The sequence below is a fragment of the Hyperolius riggenbachi genome, chromosome 6 (assembly GCF_040937935.1).
Source record: "Hyperolius riggenbachi isolate aHypRig1 chromosome 6, aHypRig1.pri, whole genome shotgun sequence".
Lineage (NCBI taxonomy): Eukaryota > Metazoa > Chordata > Amphibia > Anura > Hyperoliidae > Hyperolius > Hyperolius riggenbachi.
The window spans coordinates 226,331,653-226,355,222 of NC_090651.1; the positions used below are offsets into that span (position 1 = coordinate 226,331,653).

General features: G+C 45.8%; 1 protein-coding gene across 1 annotated transcript in view; it reads left to right on the top strand.

The window, feature by feature from the left end:
• Positions 1 to 14,746, top strand: part of SMIM1 (small integral membrane protein 1 (Vel blood group)) — a 37,050-nt gene extending 22,304 nt beyond the window's left edge. Inside the window, exons 2-3 of the mRNA XM_068242738.1 lie at positions 4,646 to 4,754; positions 14,118 to 14,746. Coding sequence (XP_068098839.1) covers positions 4,648 to 4,754; positions 14,118 to 14,250 — 240 coding nt within the window. The 5' untranslated portion in view covers positions 4,646 to 4,647 and the 3' untranslated portion in view covers positions 14,251 to 14,746. The remainder of the gene's footprint in view (positions 1 to 4,645; positions 4,755 to 14,117) is intronic.
• Positions 14,747 to 23,570: the final 8,824 nt, after the last annotated feature.

Sequence of the window (23,570 nt, forward strand, 5' to 3'; positions counted from 1 at the left end):
CTTAACTACGCCCCTGAATCCTGAAGTGGTTTCCATGGAAACGGCCGCTCGTATGAGCGGCCGTTCCATGTCAGTTCACGGTGTTTACATATATACGGCGCTGCTGCGCAGCAGCGCCGTAGAGGAGATCGGCGATCCCCGGCCTCTGTTTGGCCGGGGATCGCCGGCATCTGATAGGCTAAAGCCTATCCTATCCGGCGCAGGACGGCTTTCCGTCCTGCGCCGCACACAGGGGACGGGAGAGGGAGGGAAGGAGACAGAGGGAGGACTAGTGCTGCGGAGGGGGGCTTTGAGGAGCCCCCCCCCCCCCCCCCCGCTAGGCACAGCAGCGCGGCGGCGATCAGACCCCCCCAGCAGGACATCCCCCTAGTGGGGGAAAAAAGGGGGGAGGTCTGATCGCCCTGCCTGATCTCTGATCTGTGCTGCGGGCTGAAGAGCCCCCGCAGCACAGATCAGCCAAACCACCCGGAATCCGGAAGTGGTTAAACAGCCCCTAGATTTGGTGTGAGAATACTCTCCCCCACCCTTGGTTTTATATTCATGTAGTAGTAGTATGTGTGGAAACTGAAATTCTTGTTACTGTTCTCAGTACATGATGCACTGAGGTTGCTCAGCTTCTCCGTGTGCTCAGATTCCAATCCTGGCATGCAAACTGTCCACACAGTTGCAGAAACCTCAGTTAATGTGTTGGAATGCTGTACACTGCTCTCTGACTGACATCAGTGGGAATGATTTACTGTGAATGTTCTCATTTATCCAGGTCATTTCCTATCCAAATTAAAACAGAGCAGCTACAACGATGCACCTTTTATGTTCTAAAGAAGTTCTGTTGTTAGTACAGGTAACCTTTTCTGTTCAAATGAAGTGAGTTAAATACCCAGACAATTGTATGTACAGATAATCCACTTACTCCAGGGCAATTGATATGCATTACTGACATATAGAAAAACAGAACTGTATGTTGATAGTAAGGCTCTGTTGCCATCTGAAGCCAGACCATGGGCGGCTATCGGGAGCAGACTGTGTAGTATACGCTCTGATTGTCTGCTGTGGTCCGGCTGAAGCCCGGGGCCAATGTGTTACCTCCATAGACTATATGGAGAACACATCCGCCTTTCCGGGATTATAGGTGACAGCACAGAAGTGTGGCTGGCTAACCGCAATGGGTCTGTTGCAGACTGACAAGTGTGAATGGCTCCTATAAATAAAGTAGGAGCCGTTCACTGTCAGTTTTGCAATAAGCAGAAAACGGACAAAAATGTCCACTCTCTCTCAGCTCAAGTAGGAACACAGCCTAAATGGTATCAAAGGCAACATCTGTTTTATTGATGGTTGGTAAAATTCCATAGACTACTTTTTTTCACCGATCTTGTGAACCAGCTTTCTTCACTTGGGCCACGTTCACAATGACCGTTGTGTTCCCTGTAAAAGCAGGAAGGTTGAGGGTGAGTATGTGCACCCTATGGAAAGAAACACAGAGACAACGGGAGCCCAGATGGTGCAGTACGTCACAGAGATTGATGAATAAATTAAATGGTGTTGAAATAATACCAACAAAGGCGGGTTGCAGGCAGGTGGAGATGCACAAACCCGACTCCACTCGGGGTACCAGGAGACCTGGCGAAGGTCGGTCTCTTGAAAAAAAAACTCTTACACACTGGCAAACTAGGTAGTGTCAGAGACCACCAGTGGTCAGGTGTAGGCGCCTTGAATCCAGCTACCGGCATTTAGTGGCACTTTATTTGGCCTGAGGAAGTGAGCGAGTTCCCACGAAACGCGTTGCCTGTGCTTTTTTTTTTTACTAATAAATATCCATTCCTATATGGGTGTGTCATCATTGAGGTAAGCCACCTCATTTATTTATATTTTAGTTGCTTTTAATGTATTTTATCTCTTTTTTCCTGTAAAAGCAGGAACAGGTAACTATTCCAAGTGCACCCAACACTCACCATTACAGCAGGATCTGACGTGTCACACTGCAATTGCTTTTAACACAAGGGCAAATATGCATGAAAAATGTAGCAGGAACGTTTTTCAATCGGGTGAAATTTTGTTCATTGCACTCTAGCATTTTACGATCCACAAGCTATCAGAAGTGGATCGCATGATGCTGCTAGTGGAAACCAATCCTTTTAAATGTGCTTCTCACCATTCGTATTTTCTGCTTTGTACCTCCTACCAAGTATCCTGCATGAATGTGTTGTATCTGTATTTCCCTTGTCTGCAGCATGCTTTTGTGTGTATTTTTTCTGTGCCACTGTAATCATAAAGCACCATTTCTTGTAAACTACAGAAAGAATTTGCGATCATTCAGGTTGGAGTGAGCTCCGAGATGTCTCCCAGTGCATCACTGCTGAATATATGCAAATTAAATTCATTAAATTAATCAACCTGAATTATCGCAAATTCTTTCTGTTTTAAGAAAGCAAACTTTTGTTTTCCATAGCATTTTAGTAAGGGGGCTTTTAGGACCATTGTAGCCCCTTACACACTCCAATGAGTTCTAGTTCGCCATGAGCTTGCTGGTTAGTCTGTACTTGTAAACTACATAAATGTATAATAATAATAATAATAATAATAATGTACCAGTACTGCAAGTAGTTTCCTGAAGGCAGCGTGCAGTGCAGCTTCACTGTGTTCATTCAAAAAATCCTGTCAGGTGCTAAGAAAAGAAATAGGATGTTACTTGTGGCAGGATCTTAAATTAATCACAAAGAAACTTCACTGTTCTGTAACTGCATGTTTACTTCATTAATCACGTGTGTTACTGGTCCATTGTGTGATCTACTAGGTCAGCCTGGCAGTGTAACCAGAATTAGGTGTCACAATGCCATAGGTCTATTTTTCATAAAGAGTTGAGATAAACCAACTCCTGCACTGACTTGAAGATTGCTGGTGACTTTACTCAGCTTCCGGCCCAGCCTTGCAAGCCACATGGAGCAAAACGTGTGCGTCGCATCACATACAGCAAAGAAGACAGTCATTGAAACGTATGATTCACTGCCACTGTTGATGCATTTGGGCTGTAACACACTCAGGGCCCGGATTTCTGGATTGGCCAAAAAGGCCATGGCTTTGGACGGCTGTAGCCCAAGGGGGCACCTGGACATGAAAGAAGGGTTGTTACATATGAAAGAAGGCTGAAAATGGAGAGCAACACATGCAAAAGGGAAACTGATGCTAAAGGGAGCTGTTCATTAAAGAGAGGAGCTGCTGTACATGGATAATACACATGGAATAGGAGGGCACTGCTGTACATGAAAGAAGAGACACAACATACTTGGCCTAGTGGCACAAAAAGTATAAGTGTAGGTCCACACTTGTCCGTTCCAGATCTGTTTTTTTGTAAATACATTTCTTTTCCCTCCCCGTTTTCTTTAAAAATACCTTTTTTGCAGCCTGCTTTTCCAGTCCGTGGAAACATATCCCAAGCCCTGGCCATGGGGGGGGCGCCATGCTGGAGGGGGTAGCAGCCAGGACAGGGGGTTTTGCAGTGGACGGCGGGGAGAAGGGTTGCCCCCCCCCCCCCCCATGTTTGAAACACTTTAAAAATCAATGTTCTAAAGCAAGCGGCGAGCGAGGAACTTACTTCCTTGCGTTCCACCACTCGCCGTGTCACTTCCTGTAATGCCGCCCTCTGTACGTCATTGGGCGGGATACAGGAAGTGACACGGCGAGCGTTGGAGCGCAAGGAAGTAAGCTCGCAGCTTGCTTTATAACATTGATTTTTAAAGTGTTTCAAGCAGAAACTAGCTGGAGGGGGTGCGGGGAAGGGAGGACTCAGGTGAGGGGGGGGGGGACCCCCCCTTTCCACCGTCTGCTACAACTCCCCATCCTGGCTGCTACCCCCTCCAGCATGGCGGCCCCCTCCCCACCCACAGGCAGGGCTGGGACACAGAAAACAGATCCATTTCTGTGTCCAAAACAGCCTGTGTAGAGGGGAATCAGTTTTCCTATTGCCCTTCACTACCCCTACGTGTATCAGGATCCAATGCGGTCCGTGAAAATGCAGCAGATCTGGACCTTCCGTTCAGGTTTTGAAAATGGGTCCCCACAAATGCAGATGGATCTGTTTTTTGTCTGGGTAAAGACGGCTGCTATTTTTAACATTGCTATCCGTGGCTCCGGTTTTGAGCAGGTTTGAGAAAAAGAGCCACGGATGCGTTTCCGGACCTAGTGTGAACCTACTCTTACTCCAGCCTTGGACACACTGCATGCTCTGCATTGGGATACTGAAGTCCATTAAATCATATTGCTTCAGATGCAAACTGAACATTGAATACTTAAAACTGCAGTGTAATACTGCGTGTTACCAAAAATGTGTGAAGGCTTCGACCCTTGAGGACTGGAGTTTGACATCCCTGTCTCTGCTAACTCTATTCTCCTTGACCCTTAAAAAGCTGGCGTGATATGTGACATCTTCCCTCAGCAGTGCAGCTTCCTCCCATTATTCTCCACTATATAAACTTCCTTCCCGAAAGAGTCTTCTCTTGAAAAAGAAACGAGAGAATGAAAAGGATAAAAATCCCATAGGGGAAATTTTTCCAGCCTTCCAGGTCTTATAATAAATACACTTGTATTCTTTAAGTGCTGCTTTTTTGTGTTGAACTAATAGGGGGTGCCATGTTGTTTTTATGCCTTACAGAGATGGAGCCTCAGGAAGCCCCAGGGGTTCAGTACAGCCGCTGGAATGACAGCAACCAGGATGAAGTCAGTGTCAACACTTCCAACTCCGAAATGCCAGCCTGGAAGAGGTACTGCGCTTATTTTGGACAATATAATTAATAAGCAACATTGTAATTATTTAGAGAATTTTGTTGCGTCAAATTTAGCCAGTTATGTCGTAATGCATCTTCATCAAACTCATGTCAAAGTTGACTTCGTTTTTTTTTTTGTTTTGTTTACATTAAAGTTAAATTTTACAAATTTTAGCATCTAGCCAGGTCTTTGAGTGGCCATTTTAGTCTCTCTATTTTAATTAACAGCAAATCTGTTGTACATAGTTTTGTCACCAAATTTTTTTGGGGTGGTTGGGAGCATTAGTGGGATGCTATTGCTAAGTGAAAACAAAAAGTAAAAATAAAAAGCATGGACATATATTCTAACCCCTTATTTAGGCAGGTTGTCTGAGTGGTCAGGAAATAGAGAGCAGCAAATGTGCACCTGCCCTCACTGAACCATACTAGGCCACTTGCCTTTCAACATTGGGGGTAGCTTGCAAAAGGGATGGCAACCCCCACCCCACAAAGTACCCTTGTCATTGTGTTGAGTAATAAGGGTCTCTAACCTACTTCTATGTTTCCCAAGAAAAAAATGTGAAGTGAATAAGAGCAGAGGTCATTACAGACCCCTCCTCTATTTACAAATGGTTAAAAGTAAAACAAATACACACACACAACCTTAAAATGATTTAAAGAGAACCTGAGATGGAGATTTAAAAAGAAAATATAGATACCTGGGGCTTCCTGCAGCCCCCTCCAGGCTTACATCTCCCTCGCTGCCATCCTCCGCCTCCTCATTCTTCTGCAATTGGCCCTGGAAAGTCCTCCTGTCCAGGGCCAACTGCGCATGTGCAGAGTGGCCACGTGCATTCTCCCGTCACCGGATGTGTTCTTTGCCTTCATCGACTGGCGCCGACTGCAGGACTTACTAATGGCGGACCAACCAGGAGGCGTAGGATGGTGGCAAGGGAGCGATAAGCCTGGAGGAGGCTGGAGGAAGCCTCAGGTATCTATATTTTCTTTTTAAATCCCCATCTCAGGTACACTTTTTAAAGAGAACCAGAGATGTTGGGAAAAAGATTTTATACATACCTGGGGCTTACTCCAGCCCCATAAGCCTGGATCGCTCCTACGCCGCCGTCCTCCGCTGCCTTTATCCGCCGGTACCGGGTCCAGTACTTTTGGCCAGTAGAGCCAGTCGACGCAAGCGCAGTGCGTCACTGCGGGCGGACGCGGGCAATTTTCCGCATGCACAGGGGCTCCTTCCATATCCTTACGCATGCGCCTCCATACTACGCAGGCGCATGCGTAAGGATATGGAGGGAGCCCCTGTGCATGCGGAAAATTGGCCGCGTCCGCCCGCAGTGACGCACTGCGCTTGCGTTGACTGGCCGAAAGTACAGGACCCGGTAGCGGCGATAGAGGCAGCGGAGGACGGCGGCGTGGGAGCGATCCAGGCTTATGGGGCTGGAGGAAGCCCCAGGTATGTATAAAAGCTTTTTCATTTTTTTCATTAGCTTCGTCTCTGGTTCCCTTTAATGACAGCACAGAAATAAATAATTCTTTTTTACATCTCACGTTGTAATGCAGGTTATAAATACTGAAAACGCCTTATAGATCCGCAAGGTGCTTACAATTTAAACTAGTATATGTCTTAATAGAAAATCCAAAAATGTAAGAAGCTACCCCAACATATAAAACAAATTGCAAGAGGGCTACAAGGGACACAAAAAGGAAGAACCTTTCAGGAGAAAAATACAGTATTCCATCACCAGATGAATAAAAAAATATATACTTTATTCTTAGCAATCCAGAAAGTAATGCCCACAAGGACATGGATAACCATGTTAAAATTGGCATAGGCAGTTATACACAGGTGCTTTGACTGAAGTCTGACAAAATTTGCCACATGCTTGTTTCAGGCGTTTGATTCAGACACTACTGCAGCTAAAGACATCAGCAGGACTGCCAGATAACTGGTATTGTTTAAAATAAATCCTCCATATACCTCTTGCTTCAGGTTCCCTGAAGAGAGCCAAGGCTGAGCTTCATTTTACTGTAACTTCAAACAGAAAATATGTTTGAAAGAACTGTATCGTTTAAAAATAGATTCAACCAAATGGAATTTCCAGTGATGCAGTAAAGAAGTAAAACAAAAATAAATGCACATCATGCAAACAGCAGGTGGCGCCAATTCCTGCAAAACAATTGTACGCAAGTCATGAGAAATGCAAACACCTGTTAGAGTATTAGAATTCACCATATAACTTTTGTCCAAATAAGAGTTCTACCCAATACCTGGTTACATTAAAACCATGTAAAGAAATGGGCGGATAAATGAAAATAACCAATGTTCACCCAAACAGTTTGATGAAAGTGTTTGTACTAAAGCAACATAGCAACATGCAGATGTTCACAATATATCAAAAAGTAAAATGTACTTATATACAGTGGGATGCGAAAGTTTGGGCAACCTTGTTAATCGTCATGATTTTCCTGTATAAAACATTGGTTGTTACGATAAAAAATGTCAGTTAAATATATCATATCTGAGACACACACATTGATATTTGAGAAGTGAAATGAAGTTTATTGGATTTACAGAAAGTGTGCAATAATTGTTTAAGCAAAATTAGGCAGGTGCATACATTTGGGTACCACAAAAAAGAAATGAAATCAATATTTAGTAAAGCCTCCTTTTGCAGAAATTACAGCCTCTAAACACTTCCTGTAGGTTCCATTGAGAGTCTGGATTCTGGTTGAAGATATTTTGGACCATTCCTCTTTACAAAACATCTCTAGTTAATTCAGGTTTGATGGCCTCCGAGCATGGACAGCTCTCTTTAACTCACACCACAGATTTTCAATTATATTCAGGTCTGGGGACTGAGATGACCATTCCAGAACGTTGTACTTGTTCTTCTGCATGAATTCCTTATTGGATTTTGAGCAGTGTTTAGGGTCATTGTCTTGTTGAAAGATCCAGCCCCGGCGCAGCTTCTGCTTTGTCACTGATTCCTGGACATTGGTCTCCAGAATCTGCTGATACTGAGTGGAATCCATGCGTCCCTCAACTTTGACAATATTCCCAGTCCCTGCACTGGCCACACAGCATGATGGAATCACCACCATAGGTAGCAGGTGTTTTTCTTGGAATGCTGTGTTGTTTTTCCTCCATGCATAACACCCCTTGTTATGCCCAAATAACTCAATTTTAGTTTCATCAGTCCATAGCACCTTATTCCAAAATGTGAATTAACATACCTCCAGTGGCTCTGTTTGTACGGTGGGCTTCCTCTGCATCACTCTCGCATACAGCATCTGCTTGTGTAAAGTGCGCCGAAAGGTTGAACAGTGACTCCATCTGCAGCAAGAAGATGTTGTAGGTCTTTGGTGCTAGTCTGTGGGTTGACTCTGACTATTCTCACCATTCGTCGCTTCTGTTTATCCGAGATTTTTCTTGTTCTGCTACTTCGAGCCTCAACTTGAACTGAGCTTGTGGTCTTCCATTTCCTCAGTATGTTCCTAAATGTGGAAACAGCTGAAATCTCTCAGACAGCTTTCTGTATCCTTCCCCCTAAACCATGATGGTGAACAATCTTTGTCTTCAGGTCAATTGAGAGTTGTTTTGAGACCCCCATGTTGCTACGCTTCAAAGAAAATAAAAGAGGAGGGAAACTTACAATTGACCCCCTTAAATACTCTTTCTCATAATTGGATTCACCTGTGTATGTAGGTCAAGGGTCACTGAGCTTACCAAGCCAATTTGAGTTCCAGTAATTAGTTCTAAAGGTTTTGGAATCAACAAAATGACAACAGTGCCCAAATGTATGCACCTGCCAAATTTTATTTAAACAATTATTGCACATTTTCTGTAAATCCAATAAACTTAATTTCACTTCTCCAATATCACTGTGTGTGTCTCCTATATGATTTAATTTAACTGACATTTTTTATCGTAACAACCAACGATTTATACAGGAAAATCATGACGATTAACAAAGTTGCCCAAACTTTCGCATCCCACTGTATTACCAAGATTCCAAAAACATATATTCATCAGGATAAAGAGCAAATGTAAACAGGGAAATGAGTATAATACAGCGGGTCCCCCTTTTGTGGTTGTACTCACCGAAAGCACGTCTTGAACTATTGCATATCTCATCCACACCGCTTTGCCAGCCAAGGAGTATGACGCTGACGTCATCCGGAAGCAGGGGAAACAGTGGGAGCGAGTGGCTCTGTGTTGTCCGCGGTGGAGCCGATACCTCTTATTATAAACCTGCAATTATGCTACTATTTTATTAAAAGGATTCATTCTATATTCGCTTCATACTCCTTGGCTGGCAAAGCAGTGTGGATGAGATATGCAATAGTTCAAGACGCGCTTTCGGTGAGTGCAACCACAAAGGGGGGACCTGCTGTATTTTCCTCATAAGGTGGTGGCACTACCCCTGGTGTGCGTCACGGTGCAATTTATAGCCTGATACAAGCAGTACTGGGCACTATGTGCAAATTTTGATTATTTACAGGGAAGAAAGTATGCGCAGTCATCGATACGAGTATTCTTGATAGAGGTGAAGTGAACCTTTCATTATTGCGATCCCCTGATATTGTAAGTGTGTGAATCCAGTGGAGCGCAGTATTTCCTTAGAAGATTGGGGAAATGAGTATAGTAATTTCTAATCAAACAATACAGCACTCACCAAACTCAATGTACATTTACCTAAACCTTTGCAGTTTCCATTTGTAATGCCAAAACAGATTTGACCTTTCCAGCTATAGGCTACAACATACCTCTGAAGGTATCCTGAGGTATCTGGCTCTATTTGTCATTTATCTCTTTACAGAATGTGTAGTCATGTCACTAAGGATTCTTTTTGACACACTGCCCCCCCCCCCCCCCCAAACCCCCACCATTTAAAAACCTTCCTCGGGGGAGATTTGTTTTATATATATATATATGTTTAACTTAGAAGCTCGCAGGTGCTCAGTTTCCTTTAACCACTTGCCGACCGCGCACTCATAACGCGCGTCGGCAAAGTGGCAGCTGCAGGACCACGGCTGCAGGCTAATTAATCAGGAAATAGCCGCTCGGCGGGGGGCTCCGTGAATAGCCTGCGGGCTGCCGATCGCGGCTCGCAGGCTAAATGTAAACACAAGCGGAAATAATCCGCTTTGTTTACATTTGTACAACGCTGCTAACAGTAGCAGCGTTGTACCAGATCAGCGATCCCCGGCCAATCAGCGGCCAGGGATCGCTGTCACATGACAGGCAGGAGCCTGTTAGAGGCTGCACAGGACAGATCCGTTCCTGTGCAGCCTCCGATCTCCGGGGAAGGGAGGGAGGAGAGGGAGAGGGGGAATCCTGCGGTGGAGGGGGGCTTTGAGGTGCCCCCCCTGCCAGCCACACGTAGGCAGGAGCGATCAGACCCCCCCAGCACATCATCCCCCTAGTGGGGAAAAAAGGGGGGCAATCTGGTCACTCTGCCTGGTGTTTGATCTGTGCTGGGGGCTGTAGAGCCCACCCAGCACAGATCAGCAAAATCAGCGCTGGTCCTTAAAGAGAACCCGAGGTGTGTTCAAAGAATGTTATCTGCATACAGAAGCTGGTTCTGCCTATACAGCCCAGCCTCTGTTGCTATCCCAAACCCCCCTAAGGTCCCCCTGCACTCTGCAATCCCTCATAAATCACAGTCGTGCTGTGAGGCTGTGTTTACATCTGTAGTGTCAGTCTCAGCTGCTCCCCTGCCTCCTGCATAGCTCCGGTCCCTGCCCCCGTCCCTTCCCTCCAATCAGCAGGGAGGGTAGGGATGCAGGCGGGGACTGGAGTTCTGCAGGAGGCGGGGAGAGCAGCAGACTGACACTATAGAGATAAACACAGCCAGCTCTGACAAGCTGTTTGTCAGCAGCGTGGCTGCGATTTATGAGGGATTGCAGAGTGCAGGGGGACCTTAGGGGGGTTTGGGATAGCAACAGAGGCTGGGTTGTATAGGCAGATCCAGCCTCTGTATGCAGATAATATTCTTCAAACCCACCTCGGGTTCTCTTTAAGGGGGGGTAAAGGCTGGGTCATCAAGTGGTTAAACACAACCCCACCCCCTTTGCATATGAAATGCTGCGATCATTACCCCACATGTGAAATGCAGCAGTCATTACAAAGGATGAGGTTTTGCCTCAGGTGAAACTGAAGTTTGCTACCTGCCATTACCACCAATATGAATTGCAGCAATCATTACCCTACGTATGAAATACAGCAAAACATTTTCCCCACATGAAGTGCAATAGTCATTACCACACATATGAAATGCAGCAAACATTACCCCATGTATGAAACGCAGCAAATATTCTACATATGAAACGCAGCAATCAATACCCCACATATGAGATGCAGCAGACATTACCCCACATGAAATGTAGCACTTACAGTGTTCCCTGGTGGTCTAGTGGTCCCTCCATCCGAGACAGATAATTTTGGCGCAAAGCTGCACTGATAATTTGGGCGCTGCCATAGGCTGTAATGAGAATTACGGTTATAGCGGTGCTCAGTGACTAATTGGGTGACTGCAATTGCTGGAGCTCAACTTAGAAAAAAGAGGTAATTCGCCCGCCAGCAATAGTCGGTGTCCAAACTATGCTAGCTGCGTGCAGTTTTCGCTCGCCGCCGATTCGCCACTACCCGCCGCGCTGCCCAACCCCCCCCCCCCCCTCCAGACCCCTTGCGCAGCCTGGCCAATCAGTGCCAGGCAGCGCTGAGGGGTGGATCGGGATTCCCTCTGACGTCCATGACGTCGGCCGACGTCATCCCGCCCGGTCGCCATGGTGACCGGGGAAGCCCAGCAGGAAATCCTGTTCTGAACGGGATTTCCTGCTTACTCTGATCGCCAAAGGCGATCAGAGTGGATAGGGAGATGCCGCTTGTCAGCGGCTATCATGTAGCGAGCCCTGGGCTCGCTACATGATTTTAAAAAAAAAGTGCTGCGCTGCCCCCTTGCCGCCAGAATTGTAACGGCAAGGGGGTTAACTCCACCTGGGAGTTTGCCTGCAGCAGGATGAGCCATCTTTCGGCTTCACCCTGTGCTGTAATTTGTCAGCGGCAATTTTGATTGTATGCCCCTCAATCCCCCTCACAGTATTCACTGCTAGACCAGTGGTCTCCTTATCCCCATATAGCTTGCCCTGGCGGACCCACGTCCCACTCACAGCATTTACTGGTGGTGTAGCAGTTCCCCCAACCCTAAGTAGCTTTACCTGGTGGTGTAGTGATTCTTACCTCCTCACAGTATTCCCTGGTGGTCTAGTGGTCCCCCATTCCCCACAGAGTATTCCCCGGTAGTCTAATGGTCCCCACATCCTTATATAGCTTTCTCTGGTAATCTAGTGGTTCCCACCCCATATAGCTTTTCTGTTGCCCAGTGACCCTCCCCCCCCCCCCCCCCCCCCTTCCTCCTGTGTCCTCCAGTGTCCTCCAGTATAGGTTTTCTGCAGAGTAGCAGTAAGGGTTCAGCCTCTTATCTCTCACATTCCAACCATCCTATGGACCTGTTCTGGACTCCTGCATGCCTGTGTAATCTGCTTGTGACTGCAATGGGGTACAGAAGATAAGGGAGATACATTGCTGGAGTAGGTAAGAAGCTTCCTACACCTCAAATACCATTGCTGCTACCTGCTTATAATGGAGCACAGGAGAGGGGCCCTAGTAGAGAGAGGAAAGACGTTGGGACCCTGTTCGCGTATCAGAAAGCAGTGCATGATGGGCTCCTAAGGACATGGGGGACCTAGTGCAGCTTCACAGCACATGGGTGTCCCTATCCCACATCTCTTTAAAGTCTGTGTCTGACCCTATTTGGAGCAGCTTAAACCATTCAGGTGTCCATGAGGGGCACCACACCAATACAGTAGAATTCCTTCATAGTAAACTCCAAGGGACCAGGGAAAAGTGTTTTACTATATCAGAAGTTTACTATATCAGAAATTGTCATACTCAAGCACATAAAGTATACTATGGTACTATATCCTAATTCAGTCATTTTTTTCTTTTCAATACTTCAGCAAGCGAGCGTAGACGCTGTCTAAGCTATATTAAAATGCAGTCTTCAACTATGCAAGAATTTGCATGCAATAATCACAATAATAACAGCTCGCACAGGAAGCATAGATCTCATCATTAATGGAGGTACAGTACTTATAGTGTGCTCCTCTGTCCACATTTCTGTGCAGCCTGGATGATGCTGTAGCATTGCAACCATGCACAAGCAAGTCGCAGATGACGGGCAGTTCCCTTAGTAATTGGGCACCAGCTTACACAGGAAGCATAGCTTGTGCTTTTGAGGTAATCCACGCAGACCCAGAGTAGTGTGCAGATGCAAGCAGGCCACAAGTGACTGCCCTGCTCATGGGTCTCTGGCTGACATATGTTGCATGTTCTCGTCCACTTTCCACTATAGCCTGATACAGAGGGCAAAAAACAGGTCTACTATAACAGAAGTTCTATTATATCAGAGTTTACTATAACAGGTGTTACTACCATATACTTATAATTGGTCTTGGCTGGAGACTTGGCCATTAGTTTAGCATACCCATATGTTTACTATAACAACATTATACTGTACAACACCCCTCCCTGTTTGGATCAGGCCCCTTCATCACCTGCTTCCCTTTTACCTAGGCAGGCAGGTTGGTTGAAGATGCTAATAATAATAATAATAATTGCAGTATTTGTAAAACGCCTTTCTCCTGTCGGACTCAAATCGCTTGCGAGGCAGCCACTAGAGCGCACTCAGTAGGCAGCAGCAGTGTTAAGGAGACTTGCCCAAGAAACTCCTTACTGAATAGGTGCTGGCTTACTGAACAGGCAGAGCCTAGATTTGAACCCAGGTCTCCTGTGTCAGAGGCAGAGCCCTTAACCATTACACTATCCAGCCACTAAATAGAAGTAAAGATACTTACCCACACAGAAGCAACCAGGAAGTCCTCATCTGCAGTTGCGACAAGCTAGCAGCTGTGTTGGTGAAGCGTTACCAGCACCCACACTAGCACAACATCGGCCAATCTTCTGGTCTGCAGTGCCACATGACATGCCGATGCTTAAGGGGGCAGGCACCCAGCCAGCCCCAACCCATTGGAGGCTGTAGCAAGCATGCTGCTCTCTGCCTATGCTCGTCTGTGTGTGCTTTACTGCAGGATGGACTGAAGTTACTTTCTAGGTTGCCGGAACCACCTGCCCCAGTGGTGATTCTGCCCTTCTACTGTATTCTGGACCCTTTGAACCCCCCAATGGGGGCTGCAGTAGTGATAGTTATGCCCCTGGTCGTAACTTATACATTATTTGTCAGTCATGTATAGTGCTTTGTTTTACATTTTACATGTAAAAAATTGACCGGTTTCTTTTTGCAGAGCCTACAACGTGTTGTGTACAGGAAAGCTTGGAATTGTTATGAAAGTACTGGGAGGACTGGCTTTGTTCTGGATTATCTTTATCATTGGCTATGTCACTGGCTACTATGTACACAAATGCAAAAAGGTTTAACTGAAGCCTCACCCCTTGCACGGAATCCCCAATCTGTAAACATGGCGCCCTGTACATGAAGACGGTGGGAAGTGTTTTATCCCACACACGTCTCTTATGAAGAAGTGAAACCTGAAGATATGATGGCATTTACAATGGATATATGAAGAAAAGCCATCTATATATTTATCTAACAATGGTGTATGTTTTTGTCCTTGTGCAAAAATTTGAATGGAAGGATTGACAATGAAAAAACACTCAGCAATGTAAAATGAAAAATGTATAATATAATCTTATTAACTTTCACAGACACGTTAACTTGGAGTAATGTATAGTCTTCTGACTTGGAGAGAAAACCCCAGAATGCATAGCAACACTGTAGGCTGGTCCTTAGCAACCAGTCGTAAAACTGCTTCTAGTAAGCAAACAAAACTATCGGCCCTTGAGGACTTTTGGCATCTTAAAGCGATATTCCCACCATATTGATAAAAATAAAAGCAATTGGCTCATTTTTAAATCTAGACTTCATGGGATTTTTCCAATATTTAAACTTTGCTGTATCTGCAGAGACTGCCACATGCATAACTCAGCCTTCCAGCCAGCAAAATAAGTACAGGGTATGTCAGTTGTTTTTTTTTATTAGTAGGGGTGTTGCCTTTCTAGTGTTGCAGTGCAAGTAGAGGGGCATTACTGGGTGGTCTGTATTTACACAACATCTTGAATGTACATATTTTATATTCTAAAAATATTGCGATTTCAGTGTCCAGGCCCTTTAAAGAGGTAATGGCAGCCACAAAATCATATTCCATTTACCCACTGCGGTGTGCTCAATATGCAGCCTAGAACCTCACCCTACGTTGCAAGCACTCCAATCTAATCAGAAATGTGTCTGCTGTAATAAATCTTATCTCGGTCACACTGGCTCTATTTGGTACATTGCCGACGAGAGGGAAGCTTGTTATCTCCTCTCCCACATTCCATAACATTTGTCTTGTTCAAGCCTGGGCTTAAATATTGTGCAGTTTGGTCAGGGCCGGTTTAAGCAACAATGGGGCCCTAGGGCAAAATAAACCTGGGGGGCCCCCTCAACATACACCCTGGAACAAAAATCGGCATTAGGGGACCTTTTTTGCAGCTGGTATAGTCAGGGTGTGCAGTCCCAATTGGTCAGAGCTCCACATTCTGGCTACCCCAGCCTGCATGGGGGACAAGGGGTTAAAAAGTTTCAGGAGGGGGGACCCCACATAATTTTTTTTTTTTTTAAATTCCCACACTCTAAACATAAAAAAAAATGGGAAAATAGAAAAAAATGCCAGGGATCTTCATACAGCCATATTGCGGCTGTATAGCGATCCCTGGCCAAAGCGCTGCGGCTGCGTATGGACCCCCTGGAAACCCCATCAGGAAATGTATTGCTCTTTCTTTGGATACATATAAAATTACACTACCGTTAGGTTTGCTACTAAAAGTGACATCTACCGCATTTAAAAGTATACTTTTTTCCTTCTAAACTTTAAAATCGATTTTCTCAAAAACTATAAGGTCTTTTTGAAAAATTGTTTTTTCCTCTTATTCCTAATGATCTCCTTAACATATCCTGCAAATTTAGGGTTTCTAGCATTTAGGGCTGGTGCACACCAAAAACCGCAAGCAGATCCGCAAAACGCTAGCAGATTTTGAAACGCTTTTTTTTATTTTTATGAGGCGTTTTGCTAGCGTTTTGCGGATTGCTGCTGCGGTTTTCAGTATAGTAGATTTCATATATTGTTACAGTAAAGCTGTTACTGAACAGCTTCTGTAACAAAAACGCCTGCAAAACCGCTCTGAAGTGCCGTTTTTCAGAGCGGTTTGCGTTTTTCCTATACTTAACATTGAGGCAGAAACGCATCCGAAATCCAAAAAATGCCTCACCCAGGCATTTTTCGTTTCTGCAAAACGCCTGCCACTCTGGTGTGCACCACCCCATTGAGATACATTGACCAAGCAGATCCGCAGCCGCAAGCGGATCTGAAAACGCCCAAAAAGCCGCTCGGTGTGCACCAGCCCTTAAGGTGGATTTGCTATTAACCATTAAAGTCGGCAGGTTTTTAAATGTTTTTTTTTTCCCTTTGAAACTTTAAAATCGATTTTCTCAAAAACTATAAGGCCGATTTGAATTTTTTTTTCCTCTTGTAGCCACTGGGGGCCCCTACAAGCTCTGGGGCAGCTGCCTCCTTTGCCTTAATGGTAGCGCCGGCCCTGAGTTTGGTTAATAGTTTTAAGTTTTTGAAGAAGACGTGAGATTATCTGAGCTTATCTGATTGTCTATCAGTGTAATGCTGTAATTGTTTTTCTGATCGACTTTCTGATCACTTCTATGATCTACTTGATCAGAAAAACGATCAGAAATCAAATCGGACTTGTCAGAAATGATCTATTTGACCCATCTGTCTGATGGGAAATTGCATGGTGTTTACCAGGCTTGAAGTTTTAATCTATGCAGCTTGAACATGGACTAGTGAAATGCTTCCACTGCAAGATTTGATCACTTTGTTTTACAATAGATTTTCATGATAATTACCATATTTTTCAGACTATAAGACGCTCCGAACTATAAGACCCACCTAGGTTTAGAGGATAAAAACCAGGAAAAAAAAATACTAAATCTGGTGCATCCATGGTGCAGAGGCGTCTTATGGACCTTCCCCAACCCCCTCCATTATTATGCCCCCCCCCCCATCCCTATCATTTGTCCCTGTGTCGTCCTTGATTGTTCCCCTGTATTGTCCTCAATTGACCTCCCTCATTGGGGCCAATCACACTTTCTCAGTAGCAGTGACATCTGCTTCCCGAAGCTATGTGCGGCAACTTCTTGTTGATCAGAAGCAGCATGCACATCGGGGACAACACGGGGAAGCGGCATGCACCTATCACCGACCTACCACTGCAGCCTCAGGGCACCCTGGCTTCCCACGCAGGGACTGCTGTAATATATGCATAGATATTTGTAGAGGGACACCTGGTGACAGTCCCAATATGTATTATTTGGACTATAAGACGCACTGACCTTTTCCCTCCACTTTTGGGGGGAGAAAAAGTGCATCTCATGGTCTGAAAAATAGGGTAATATAATTCTGTAGCCTAAAAATTAGCAATCAAATTTATTTGCACCTCAATAATAATCCTACTGAATATTTTGGTACATGTAAATTTGGGCTAGACATTTAATAAACTCAATACAAACATATCTGGCACTGGCATGTAGTTTTTGCAGTGCTGGGCCGAAATTACGCATTAGCGTAATTACGCATCGTAATTCACTACAAATGCACCGTAAGCGTTACGTGTAAGGTTACTGTATTACGCGTAATTAATTACGCGTAGACCGTGGATTACGTTTTTACGCGTAACAAATTACGCGTAAGACAGTAAACTCCCATTGAAATTACACAGTCTGCCGTAATCGCGTAATATTACGCTCCCGTATAATATAAAAAAGCCGCCGACTTTAAGGGTTAATAGCAAAGCCCCCTTAAGTGCTAAGAGCCTCAAATTTGGAGAATATATTAAGGAGATCAGAAGGAATAAGAGGAAAAAATTTTTTTTCAAAAAGACCTTATAGTTTTTGAGAAAATCGATGTTAAAATTTCAAAGGAAAAATATATACATTTAAAAACCCGCCGACTTTAACGGTTAATAGCAAAGCCTGCTTAAAATTTAGGAACACCAAATTCACAGGGTATATTAAGGGGATCAGTGGGAATAAGAGGAAAACATTTTTTCTCAAAAAGACCTTATAGTTTTTGAGAAAATCGATTTTTAAGTTTCAAGGGCAAAAATGTCTTTTAAATGCGGAAAATGTCAGGTTTTTTTGCACAGGTAACAATAGTGTTTTATTTTCATAGATTCCCCCAAGTGGGAAGAGTTTTACTTACTTCGTTCTGAGTGTGGGAAATATAAAAAAAAAACGACGTGGGGTCCCCCCTCCCAGACCTCTTTAACCCCTTGTCCCCCATGCAGACTGGGATAGCCAGAATGCGGAGCACCGGCCGCGTGGGGCTCCGCACCCTGACTATACCAGCCCGCATGGTCCATGGATTGGGGGGTCTCGGAAGGGGAGGGGCAGCCAAGCTTTCCCCTCCCCCTCCGAGCCCTTGTCCAATCCAGGGACAAGGGGCTCTTCTCCACCTCCGATGGGCGGTGGAGGTGGAGGCCGCGATTTCCTGGGGGGGGGGGGGGGGGGGGGGGGTTTCACGGTGGCATCTGGGAGTCCCCTTTAAAAAGGGGTCCCCCAGATGCCCACCCCCCCTCCCAGGAGAAATGAGTATAGAGGTACTTGTACCCCTTACCCATTTCCTTTAAGAGTTAAAAGTAAATAAACACACAAACACATAGAAAAAGTATTTTAATTGAACAAAAAACATAACCACGAAAAAAGTCCTTTAATATTCTTAATTAACCATTAATACTTACCTGTCCCTTTAAAAGCCAGTTCCCACGCAATATCCTCGGAAATATACTAATCAGTTACAATGTAACAAAGTTATTACAATGTAACAACTTTGTTACTTTGTAACACCACCGCACCCGACGTCACTCGCCGCTCACCCGCCGGCCGCCGCATACACGCTAAGTCCCCGCCGGCTCCCGCCGTCCACTCCGCCCACACCTGTCACCCATATACATGCTGGCACCCATGGGTGCCAGCATGTATATAGGTGACATGTGGGAGAGGCGGGGAGGGCAGCGGAGCCGGCGGGGACTTAGCGTCCCTTCACCCGACAGAGCTCTGAGCTATATAGCTCAGAGCTCTCGAAAGCATCTTTGTATTTGGGCTCCAAGGAGCCCCATTGGTCCTTAGCAGACCAATTGGTCCTTAGCAGACCAATGGGGTTCCTTCAAATCAGAAGGAACCCCATTGGTCTGCTAAGGACCAATGGGGCTCCTTGGAGCCCAAATACAAAGATGCTTTAGAGAGCTCTGAGCTATATAGCTCAGAGCTCTGTCGGGTGAAGGGACGCTAAGTCCCCACCGGCTCCGCTGCCCTCCCCGCCTCTCCCACATGTCACCTATATACATGCTGGCACCCATGGGTGCCAGCATGTATATGGGTGACAGGTGTGGGCGGAGTGGACGGCGGGAGCCGGCGGGGACTTAGCGTGTATGCGGCGGCCGGCGGGTGAGCGGCGAGTGACGTCGGGTGCGGTGGTGTTACAAAGTAACAAAGTTGTTACATTGTAATAACTTTGTTACATTGTAACTGATTAGTATATTTCCGAGGATATTGCGTGGGAACTGGCTTTTAAAGGGACAGGTAAGTATTAATGGTTAATTAAGAATATTAAAGGACTTTTTTCGTGGTTATGTTTTTTGTTCAATTAAAATACTTTTTCTATGTGTTTGTGTGTTTATTTACTTTTAACTCCTAAAGGAAATGGGTAAGGGGTACAAGTACCTCTATACTCATTTCTCCTGGGAGGGGGGGTGGGCATCTGGGGGACCCCTTTTTAAAGGGGACTCCCAGATGCCACCGTGAAACCCCCCCCCCCCCAGGAAATCGCGGCCTCCACCTCCACCGCCCATCGGAGGTGGAGAAGAGCCCCTTGTCCCTGGATTGGACAAGGGCTCGGAGGGGGAGGGGAAAGCTTGGCTGCCCCTCCCCTTCCGAGACCCCTCAATCCATGGACCATGCGGGCTGGTATAGTCGGTGCGGAGCCCCACGCGGCCGGTGCGCCGCATTCTGGCTATCCCAGTCTGCATGGGGGACAAGGGGTTAAAGAGGTCTGGGAGGGGGACCCCACGTCGTTTTTTTTTTTATATTTCCCACACTCAGAACGAAGTAAGTAAAACTCTTCCCACTTGGGGGAATCTATGAAAATAAAACACTATTGTTACCTGTGCAAAAAAACCTGACATTTTCCGCATTTAAAAGACATTTTTGCCCTTGAAACTTAAAAATCGATTTTCTCAAAAACTATAAGGTCTTTTTGAAAAAAAATTTTTTCCTCTTATTCCCACTGATCCCCTTAATATACCCTGTGAATTTGGTGTTCCTAAATTTTAAGCAGGCTTTGCTATTAACCGTTAAAGTCGGCGGGTTTTTAAATGTATATATTTTTCCTTTGAAATTTTAACATCGATTTTCTCAAAAACTATAAGGTCTTTTTGAAAAAAAATTTTTTTCCTCTTATTCCTTCTGATCTCCTTAATATATTCTCCAAATTTGAGGCTCTTAGCACTTAAGGGGGCTTTGCTATTAACCCTTAAAGTCGGCGGCTACCTAACATTGATCCATGCGTCAACTTTTCCGCTTGGCAGCATGACCTTACGCATTAATTGCTAGTAGGATTTTACGCGTAAGCCTATAACGTAACAACCTGAATTACGGTATTCTTACGCGTAATTGCGTAAGGGCAATGCGTAATTACAGACATGTACCGAAATTGAATGTCTATGCCGTAAGCGTAATTTCGTAATGCGTAATAGCGTAAAATTACGCGTAATGATCCGTAAGCGTAGCTTTTTCCATTACGACCAGCACTGAGTTTTTGTAAAAAAAGAAAAAAAATTGCAGGCAGTTTAAAGTTTAATGCTAAAACTACCAGAAAAGTTATTTATGAAGATGCAGTAGATCAAAAAAGTTGACAGTAGCTATAGCCACAGCGAGAGTTTGTACTCGTCATCTGCAGGGTCTTTGCACCAAACCTAGTCTCCAATTCCAGCTGTTGTTTCAATGACAGGCCGACAATATTCTAAACATTGCTATTCATGTTTCTAAGTATAACCCTTTAATGGACAATGGTGCAGGAGTCAGCCAGCTCCACTCATCTGTATTGAATGGGTCTGCACCCTCCTCTGGTCTATCATGCCAAGCTGTGCACAGGTCCTTATAATAATGGGGTGTCTGGTATGACAAGGAACTCCAGTGACTGGAAAGAAATAAGACGAGAAACTAACCAGGGACACCAGTAGTGTGGATTTATTTTCCAAAATACTAAAGTAAGGGCTTGTTCACACTAAGGGCGTTTTTGGCTTTTTTTAAGCGCCGGCGATTTTCAAAATCGCCCCAAAAGCGATTGTGCAATGGTGTCCCCCTATGAGAGTGTTCACATCTGAGCGCTTCGATTCTGATCTGCTCACCAAAGCGCTGCCTGTACCATTTCTGGGACGATTTGCCTCAATGGAAGATATAGGGAAATCGCAAAACGCTTGAAAAAGCGCTTTGTATAGCGATTTCCCCAGCGCTTTTAAAGGGGTTCTGGGAGGGGGGGGTTGAAATTAAAAAACTGACACTTACCTGGGGCTTCTACCGGCCACCTTCAGCTGTAATGTCCCATGCCGTCCTCCTACGATCCTCAGTTCCCTGTCGCCGGGCCCATTCTGATATTCGATGACAAGACGAATAGTGCTCACTCCCGCGTGCGTCATCGGGTGCTTACTGTGCAGGCGCAGTAAGACGTTTTCTTTTACTGTGCCTGCGCAGTAAGCTCCCGATGCCATGCAGCCACAGTTGGATCAGATGACGATTTAGACCGGGACCGGCGGCGGGGAACAGCGGATCGTATGAGAACGGTGTGGGACATTACAGCTGCAGGGAGCCGGTAGAAGCCCCCGGTAAGTGTCCGTTTTTATTTTAAAACCCCCCACAGAACCCCTTTAAGAAAAAATACATTGTATTTATTCTTTTCTGGGTCAAAGGAAGGGTCAGGAATGAAAAACCAAATCGCTTAGGAAAGCGCTTTACAAAAAAATCACAGCACGCAAATTACTCGCAAAACGCTGGTGTCAGCGATTGTGATTTTAGATGTGAACAAGGCCTTATACTACATACAAACATGGGTTGCTTTTAGGCAACCATTGTTTAGACCAGGGGTGCCCACACTTTTTCGGCTTGCGAGCTACTTTAACCTGCTGGGCGGTCTGGACGAGCTCAGCTCGTCCAGTACCGCCGGAGCCTGCCGCTCAGGCCCTGCTGGGCCGATTTGGCTCAAATAAAAAGCAGCACACGCAGCCGGCACTTTGCCAGCCGCGTGTGCTGCCTGATCGCCGCCGCTCTGCGGCGATCCGCCGCGAGCAGCGGCGAAAGAGGGTCCCCCCAGCCGCCTGAGCCCAGCGTAGCCGGAACAAAAAGTTCCGGCCAGCGCTAAGGGCTGGATCGGAGGCGGCTGACGTCAGGACGTCGGCTGACGTCGATGACGTCACTCCGCTCGTCGCTATGGCGACGATGTAAGCAAAACAAGGAAGGCCGCTCATTGCGGCCTTCCTTGTTTATTCTGGGCGCCGGAGGCGATCGGAAGATCGCCTCCGGAGCGCCCTCTAGTGGGCTTTCATGCAGCCAACTTTCAGTTGGCTGCATGAAATAGTTTTTTTTTTATTAAAAAAAAACCCTCCCGCAGCCTGCCTGGCGATCTTAATAGAACGCCAGGCAGGTTAAAATTTGCTGAATCCAGGTGATCTACCAACATTTAGGTAGCTAGGTATACGTGCCTTCAGTATGCATAGGTAGATAGGTATAGGGGCCTTCAGTATAGGTAGCCAGGTATAGTATAGTTAGGTATAGGTGCCTTCAGTACAGAAAGCTAGGTGTAGGTACCTTCAGGATAGTTAGCCAGGTATAGTGTAGTTAGGTGTAGGTGCCTTCAGGACAGTTAGCCAGGTATAGTGTAGTTAGGTGTAGGGGCCTTCAGTATAGTTAGCCAGGTATAGTGTAGTTAGGTGTAGGTGCCTTCAGGACAGTTAGCCAGGTATAGTGTAGTTAGGTGTAGGGGCCTTCAGGATAGTTAGCCAGGTATAGTGTAGTTAGGTGTAGGTGCCTTCAGGACAGTTAGCCAGGTATAGTGTAGTTAGGTGTAGGGGCCTTCAGTATAGTTAGCCAGGTATAGTGTAGTTAGGTGTAGGTGCCTTCAGGACAGTTAGCCAGGTATAGTGTAGTTAGGTGTAGGGGCCTTCAGGATAGTTAGCCAGGTATAGTGTAGTTAGGTGTAGGTGCCTTCAAGATAGTTAGCCAAGTATAGTGTAGTTAGGTGTAGGTGCCACTTACCTCCCTCCAGTTCCAGCGGTGTTGTCTGGGGCTCCTCCTGGTCTCCCCTCCTTCGGCCACGCTGGCTAGAGTGCAGATGGGTGGCTAAATGAAGACTCTGGCGAGCGAAGGGGGCGGCGGGCAGCGTGCGTTAATACATTGTGCCCAGCGCCGCCCCCCGCTATGATGTTGCGGCTTCCTCCTCTCCCGCTGTACCGTCTCTCTCCTCCTCTGCCTCCCAATTGGGCAGTGGCTGGCAGCAGAATCTGACAGCTGCCGGCTGCAAAATTTAACATGACGCGGCCGTGAGCTACCAAATAGGTGGTCGCAATTAACCTATTGG